General features: G+C 34.8%; 1 protein-coding gene across 1 annotated transcript; it reads left to right on the top strand.

Moving 5' to 3' along the window:
* Positions 1-757: 757 nt before the first annotated feature.
* LOC100720532 (non-POU domain-containing octamer-binding protein-like) lies at positions 758-2,283 on the top strand. Its single transcript, XM_063247319.1, has one exon. The coding sequence runs from the start codon at positions 773-775 to the stop codon at positions 1,406-1,408; it is 636 nt and encodes a 211-aa protein (XP_063103389.1). The 5' UTR covers positions 758-772; the 3' UTR covers positions 1,409-2,283.
* Positions 2,284-8,957: the final 6,674 nt, after the last annotated feature.

Raw genomic sequence — 8,957 nt, 5'->3', positions numbered from 1 at the left:
ATTTTGAGATGAAGTCCTGCTAAGCTGCCCAGGCTCACTTTGATCTTACAACCTTCTGCCGCAGCTTCTGGAGTCTCTGGAAATACAGTCATATGCCACCAAGCCTGGCCAGGAGCAAGTTCTAAATGTAGACTTCGTAATTATAAGAGCCCCTTGTTCTATCAAGCCTTTTAAACTTTTAAAGTACTCTGTGACATTGCTATTTGTATCTGTGTAAGAAGATAGTGTATAAGTACTGAATTATGCATAAGAATTTTAACTACAGAAGTTATCACGTTTTTATATCTTGCTAAATTCATAGAATGATTTTTAATTGAATACATGAAACTAAAGAAATATCAGAGAGATTATTTTCTACTAGTAAAAATGAAGATAACCTCATTATCATATGTTAACATTTTAAACTGTAACCAAAAATTGAAAGAAGCTTTTTTACACTTTTAGAAAACCACTTAAAGTTAAAAATTTAAAAGTTTTTTCCTGCTCACTAGTCAATGAGAGCATTTTTGTTAGAGTACTAAAGTGGAATTCTACAAGAAATTCAGAGAAGATTTGATGCCAATACTCATTAAACTCTTCAATGAAATTGAAAAGGAAGCAATCCTTCCTAAATCATGCCTTGAGGCAAGTATTACCCTTATATCAAAACCAGAGAAAGACCCAACCAAAAATGAGAACTATAGGCCAATCTCACTAATGAACATTGATGCAAAGATTCTCAATATAATACTGGCAAATAGAATGCAGCAAATCCTTTGAATATGAGTATGCCATGCGCTGGAAGGCACTTATTGAGATGGAGAAGCAGCAGCAGGATCAAGTGGACCGCAATATCAAGGAAGCTCGTGAGAAGCTAGAGATGGAGATGGAGGCTGCTCGCCATGAGCACCAGGTTATGCTGATGAGGCAAGATTTGATGAGACGCCAAGAAGAACTTTGGAGAATGGAAGAGCTGCATAACCAAGAGGTCCAAAAACGAAAGCAACTGGAGCTCAGGCAGGAAGAGGAGCGTAGGCGCCGTGAAGAGGAAATGCGGAGGCAACAAGAAGAGATGATGCGGCGGCAACAAGAAGAGATGATGCGGCGACAGCAGGAAGGATTCAAGGGAACCTTCCCTGATGCGAGAGAACAAGAGATTCGGATGGGCCAGATGGCTATGGGAGGTGCTATGGGCATAAACAACAGAGGCGCCATGCCCCCTGCTCCTGTGCCGGCTGGTACCCCAGCTCCTCCAGGACCTGCTACTATGATGCCAGATGGAACATTGGGACTGACCCCACCAACAAGTGAACGCTTTGGCCAAGCTGCTACAATGGAAGGAATCGGGGCAATTGGTGGAACCCCTCCTGCATTCAACCGTGCAGCTCCTGGAGCTGAATTTGCTCCAAAAAAACGTCGCCGATACTAATAAAGTTGCAGTGTCTAGTTTCCTGAAACCCTTAAAAGAAGGAACCCTTTTGGACTAGCCAGAATTCTAACTTGAAAAAGTGTTAGGGATTCCTCCCAATAGTTAGGTCTTCCCTGCCTGGTACTACTCTAAGGGAGTATGCTGGAGGCAGAGGGCAAGGGAGGGGTGATATTTAACGAATCAGTTCTGTGTGGTATATTGTTTAATCAATTTCTGTGTGATGCATTCCTGAAATTTCAAATATAATTAATTGTTGAAGGCCTGGGGCAACCATGACAATGGTTCCTTGGAGTCCTGTTAATCTTGATCATTCCGGTTTTTTGTCCATTGTGTTTTATTTGCTTTCTACACCCCTCACTCCAGAGACACTGCCACATATACCACAAAAACCAAACATCTCCATCTCCCAGTGACCTTAGCCCCATTGCTCCATTTGCTCCCAGATGAGGATTCAGGCAAATGTCCACAGAGGTCACAGACAGCTTATGTGTGTTCTGTTATATCCCATATATTATCCTTTCATGTAGTAAAGACATTTTCTCTTAGAGATTTTCATTTTAGTATATCTTAAAAAAATTCTTGTGTTAACTTGCCTCCATGTTTTCCTTGGGTAAGAACGTCCTAGGAATGACCCTTTTATGTCCATGATGTTGCTCTTCACAGCTTTTCTTGATAGGCTTAGTACAATCTTGGGAACAGGGTTGCTGTATGCTGAAGGTCTGACAGTAGCTCTTAGCCTTGCCTATCTTAGATAAGTATGCTGTGCATTTTTATTGGTGTACCATGTTTGATTTATCCCTGATACCTTAAATTTGGAGTTTTCTGAGAAATGGAGTGGTAATACAGCATCAACTTATTAAAGTACATTTTAAGCCTTTAAAAAAAAAAAGAAGATTATACATCATAACCAAGTGGAATTCATCTCAAGAATGCAGGGATGGTTTAACATATGCAAATCAATAAATGTAATACACCACATCAATAGAGCCAAAACCAAAAATCACATGGTCATCTCAATAGATGCAGAGAAAGCTTTTAATAAAGTCCAACACATGTTCATGATAAAGACCCTTCAAAAACTCGGAATAGATGGTATTTACCTCAATCTGATAAAAGCCATCTATGACAAACTAATAGCCAACATTACACTAAATGGACAAAAACTGAAAGCCTTCACTGTAAAATCAGGAACAAGACAAAGATGTCCACTATCACCACTCTATTCAATATAGTTCTAGAAACACTAGCCAGAGCAATCAGAAAAGAGAAGTAAGAGGCATAAAGATAGGAAAGGAAAAAGTTAAATTATCACTATTTGTATATGACATGATATTCTATATAGAAGATTCAAAAAACTCCATTAAAAGAATTACTAGAAGTAATAAACAAATTCAGCAGTGTAGCTGTATACAAAGTTAACACTCAAAAATCAATAGCATTCCTGTACACAAACAAAAAACTCACTGAAAGAGAAATTATGAAAATATCGCCCTTCACAATAGCATATAAAAAATGAAATACTTAGGAATCAAACTAACTAAGAATGTAAAAGACCTATATACTGAAAATTATGCTATGCTAAAAAAGGAGATCGAAAAGGATATTAGAAAATGGAAGGATATTCCTTGCTCTTGGCTAGAAAGAACCAACATAGTGAAAATGGCCATACTCCCAAAACTGTTATACAGATTTAATGCACTCTCAATCAAAATGCCATTAAAATACCTCACAGATCTAGAGAAAACACTCCTAAAATTCATTTGGAAATACAAGAAACCTAGAATAGCAAAGGCAATTCTGGACAACAAAAGCAAGGCAGGAGGCATCTCAATTCCTGACTTGAAACTATACTACAAAGCCACAGTGATAAAATCAGCATGTACTGGCAAAAAAAAAAAAAAAATAGACTTGAGTGTCAATGGAACAGATTAGAAGATGCAAGTACAACTACAAAGACAAAGACAAAGACACTCCACCACCTGATATTTGACAAAGGGGCTAAACATGTTCACTGGAAGAAGGAGAGCCTCTTTAAAAATCGTGTTGAAAAAATTGGCTCTCCACATGCTGAAGACTGAAACTAGATCTATGCCTATCACCATGCACAAAACTAAAGTCTGAATGGATCAAAGCCCTAAATATTAAAACAGAAACATTAACTCTACTGGAAGACAAGGTAGGTAGAAGTCTTGGAAACATAGGGGTAAGCAGAGAATTTATGAACTCAAACTGCATGGGAAACACTTCAAAGAATCAGTAACTGGGATCTCATATTATTGAAAAGTTTCTGCACTTCAAAAGAAATCACCAACAGAGTGAAAAGAAAAACCACAGAATGGGAAAGAGTTTTAGGTAGCAATCCTTCAGACAAAGGACTTTTATCCAGAACATATAAAGAATTGAAAAGCATCAAGCCTGCCAAATTCAAAGACCTTCTCCAAAAATGGGCATCTGAGATGAACACACATTTCTCAAAGATACACAAATAGTAAATAAATACATGAAGAAATATTCACCATCACTGGTCAGTTGAGAAATGCAAATTAAAACAGCATTGAGATTTCACCTCACTGGAAAGAATGGCTGCCATCAAGAAATCAATTGATAACAAATGTTGGCGAGGCTGTAGGGAAAAAGAAACACTGCTCCTCTGTTGGTGGGAGTGTAGACTGTGGAAATCAGTATGGAGAATTCTCAGAAGACTAGGATTGGAATTTCCATTCAATCCAGGTATTCCTTTCCTAGGTATTTTCCCAGAAAAGCTGAAAAGGTCATATCACAGTGATATATATGTACCCATGTTCATAGCAGTACAATTTGTAATAGCTAAATCTTGGAGACAACCGAGATGCCCATCAACCACAGAATGGATGAAAAAGATGAGGTATTTTTACATAATGGAATATTATCCAGCTATAAAAAGGATGATCTTGAGGCCTTCATAGCCAAATGGAGACAACTTGAGACTATCCTCATTAGTGAAATAAACAAGAATCATACTTATAAATATCACATTGTGTCTCTAGTGTAAAAAGTAATAAGAAATTTAGGAATAATAAAACCCAAAATGTGTAATTGCTATTGTAAAAAAAGAGAGAAAAAGAAAATGCTCTAAAGGATATAACTGCATGCATGTTTAAGTGTATAAGATTGATAACTATATTACTAAGTTTGTTGGATAGTTGAACAGAACTGTTTGAATGTCCTGTTTGAATGTCCACTTTGTATACTTCACTTTTGTAACTTGAACAACTATTTGTAGGTGGGCAATATGTAATTAACAACTAGTGATTTCTTAGTGTTTATTTTTTGAAATTATGTATTATTTATACTCTTTTTTCTGTTTTGTTTTTTTCTTTAAATAAAAAAAGAAGCATTAAAGTGGTGGGGATTAAAGAATTACAACTTGGTATTTGTTGAATTATTTAGATTTTCAGGTTTTTGTAGTGGTAAAACACAGGTTTCTCCTAGGAACTTTTAATACTCAAACCCACAAAATATTGTCAAATCTTTTGAGATTTATTGTGAACACTAATTTTGCCTTAATATTTTTAGACAAGTAGATCCAAAGTTAGAGCTATTTAAATAACATCATGCTTTTGGGGAAAATTTTACATGGTGTTTTAGTAAGCCAAATGGGATCATAAAAACAGTACTATTTTTTGAGTCAATGTAGACAAAATAAATACAGCTTCCAAATTTCAAATAAACAATATATTCTTATAATTATGACAGTACCCAAATAGAATGATTTAACATTGTAGTATGAAATAATTTCACTTTTATGATCCATATATTGCTTTTATCTTAAACATTTTGCTTTAAATTATTGAACCAAATTAATTTGATATACTTGTTTTGTAAATGTTCTTTTCCCTAGAGGATTTTTCATAATATTGCATCAGGTTATGTTTTTAGGAGTTTGAGTAAACCTTCCCAAGAGATTATATCTAAGACCTCATTATCAAAATATATTTGATTTGAATAAATTCTCTAGGATTTGAATCAATTTATTACCATCCTTTTTCTGACCCCATTTATCAAGGTTATTCAATGTTTTTCATAGTTACCATTTTTGGCATGGAACAGAAAAATGTTTTTGAAAAAAGCACAGCTATTCATGAGAAATGTAACTATGACTTCACTGGAGTTGCAGTTAAAATAGAATAACAGTGGCTTGTGCTATCTATGCAACATATGTATACTGTATTACTTATGATTAGCAAATTTTGGTGCATAATGTTCTAATCAGGTGACATAAATGAGTGGCCTTCTTGTGGGTTTTCAATAGACCTACAATTCCACAAAGAAATGCAGGTATTTTGAGTGTTCAAATTGTCAAGAATGGTAGGAAAATAGCATTTTACAGATGCAAAACTGTACTCTTCATCTCTGCACTGTGTCTCTCTTCATGGGGTGCTCTGGGAGCATCCTTATTTAAGATTCTGAAAACTTTATAATCACCAAGATTGCCTTAAGAGAGCTACCATGTGCTTATTGAATGGTTCAGATCTTTATTAATTAATGATCTTTTAGCTCTGAGATGTTTTTAAAATGCAGGTAAATGCTAACTTTCTATTTATAATTTAGCTTGGGTTTTGTTTTATATTTTTTCTATTAAATGAAAGTAGGGTGGGCTGTTCATGGTCTAGGGAAGAGCAAACAAAAGCACATCAACAAACAAACCCAGTCTGGGAACCAGTGCCATGTGCCACGCGTGGGCCACCTCTGGACCAGGCACAGCCAGACCCCAAGGTCTCCCCATAAAATGCAATTGGATGCCTATGGTGCTTTGGTGTTTCACTAATGTTGCAACTCTAGGGCCAGTGGTCTGATCATAGCTTTAGAGGATAGTGGTATGCGGTGTGGCATCTAGGGAGGTTCTCCTGAGGCTTGTAGCCATTGTTGATTCCCTATGATCTTGCTTTGAGGTCCTATATTTTTTCCATGGTTTTGTTGGGTTAGGTTTTATTCTCTTTTGTTTTGTTTATGTCAAATCCAATGGCAAGAGCAGCTATTTAAAAGATAACAGGATATATTATGGTAGCAATTTTGGATTTACTATACACTTGTTTTGAAACCCTTTATTGCATTCATTGTTTTGTTTTTTTGTTTCTATTCTGTGCTGTTTGATTTTTATTATGTCCAAAGTTATTTGCAGCTATTTTGAAGACATTAAAAGGCATTATGGCAACTCTTGTAGATTATGTAAGGTTTTGAAGTCCTATATGACTTATACTGTTTTATTTTGATTGGTTTTGTTTTACCCTTTTTAAAATTAAAAAAACAAAATAAATGAAAGTAGAGTGTGTTGTGTAAACTATGCTGTGTAGAGGAGACAAAACTCAGAATCTCACATAAATACTGATTTTCAAATAATGAGTTAGAAAACTCCTTTAATAAAACTCCTTTAATAAAATTATATTTAAAGCTTGATTTAAATGTAAAATTATTTCAAAATATGCTTTAAATATAAATTATATTTAAAATATGAAAAATCACAAATATGGATAATCTTTTTTAGAAAAATTAAAAAATTTTTATTTTTAAAAAGCAAAACAGAAAAAAGGGTAGGAATAATACAGAATTTCAAAAAATAACAGTAAGAAATCAACACTAGTTAATATATTACATATTGTTATCTTAGAAGCAGTTGTTCAGGTTGTTCAGGTTACAAAATCTAAGCTTACAAGTGAACAGACAATCAAACAATGACAGCACAATTAATATTTCTGATAAACTAACAGAGAATTAGTAGTATGGTCATCTATCTTACATACTCAAACATACATACAGTTATATGTGTATACCTGCAAGGTGTTCTTTCCTTTTGAGCACTTTCTTTCCCTTTCATTATTATAGCATCTATTGTACACTTTGGATCTTATTATTCTTTCAGTTTATTATTATTATTATTATTGTTTAGTTTTTACACTAGGAAAACAATATGGTATTTACCAATGTGAGTCACTAATTTCACTTCTGAGAATAGTCACAAATTGTCTCTATTTACCTATAAATGCCTCAAGATCATCCTTCTTATAGCTGAGTAGTATTCCATTGTATAAAACTATGACTTTTTTTCATTTGTTCTGTGGTTGATGGACATTTGGGTTGTTTCCAAGATTTAGCTATTACAAATTGTGTTGTTATAAACATGGGTGCACATATATCGCTGTAACATGACATTTTCAATTTTTATGGGAAAATACTCAGAAGGGGTATAGCTGGATAGCATGGGACCTCAAATCCTAGTTTTTTGAGGAATCTCCATACTGATTTCCACAATGGTCACACCAGTCTACACTCCCACCCACAATGGAGAAGTGTTCCTTTAACTCCAAAACCTCATTAACATTTGTTATCTTCTTGATGTTGATTTCTTGATGGCAGCCATTCTTTCTGAAGTGAGATAGAATCTCAATGTTGTTTTAATCTGCACTTCTCAAATGACCAGTTGATGGTGAATATTTCTTTATGTATTTATTTGCCATTTGTATATCTTCATTTGAAAAATGCATAGTGATCTCAGATGCCCATTTTTGGAGTGGGTCTTTGAATTTTTGTTTTTCAGTTCTTTACATGTTCTGGACATAAATCTTCTGTCTGAGGGACTGCTGGTTAAAATTCTTTCCCATTCTGTGATTTTTCTTTTCACTTACATTTATTGATTTGCATACGTTAAACCATCCCTGCATTCCTGGGAAGAATCCCACTTGGTCATGTATAATCTTCTTGATTTGCTGCATTCTATTTGCCAGTATTTTACTGAGAATCTTTGCATCAATGTTCATTAGTGAGGTTGGCCTATAGTTCTCGTTTTTGGTTGGGTCTTTCTCTGATTTTGATATCAGAGTAATACTTGTGTCCAGGAATGACTTAGGGAGGATTGCTTCCCTTTCCATTTTATGGAAGAGTTTGAGGTGCATTTGCATTAAATCTTTTTAAAATTTCTTCTAGAATTCAGCTATGAATCCATCAGGACCTGGGCTTTTCTTTGTTGCTAAGTTTTTAATCATGTTTTCAATTTCAGTAGCTGATATTGGGTTATTCAGAATTGTTCTATTGACTTGATTCAGCTTTGGAAATTCATAATTTCTAGAAATCTGTCCATTTCTTCTGTGTTTTCCACCCGATGTGAGTAAAGATGTTAATAGTAGGTATTCATGGTCTTCTGAATTTCTATGGAATCTGTAATAGTGAGTCTCTCTCTCTTTTTTTTTTTATTGGTGCTGGGGATCGAACTCATGACTGCCTGCTTGCAAGGCGGGCACTTATGCCACTGAGCAAAATCCCCAGCCCCAAATCTGTAGTAGTAATTTCTCTCTTTTCAGTCCTTATTGCATGAATTTGAGTTTTTTCTTGATAGGGTTGGCTAGAGGTTTATCAATTTTGTTTATTCTCTCAAAAACCAGTTTTTTTGATTCATTAATTGTTTTGTTTTCTTAGTCTCGATTGCATTAATTTTTGCTCTGATCTTTATAATTTCCTCTCTTCTATGAGTTGTGGGGTTTTACTTGCTCTTCTTGTTCTATAAGTTTGAAATGTA

Source organism: Cavia porcellus, unplaced genomic scaffold (genome assembly GCF_034190915.1).
Source record: "Cavia porcellus strain 051 isolate PalLab524CR breed Dunkin Hartley unplaced genomic scaffold, mCavPor4.1 scaffold_4, whole genome shotgun sequence".
NCBI lineage: Eukaryota > Metazoa > Chordata > Mammalia > Rodentia > Caviidae > Cavia > Cavia porcellus.
Note: the sequence above shows the minus strand (reverse complement) of the source record. Positions and strands in the feature narration are given on the sequence as shown.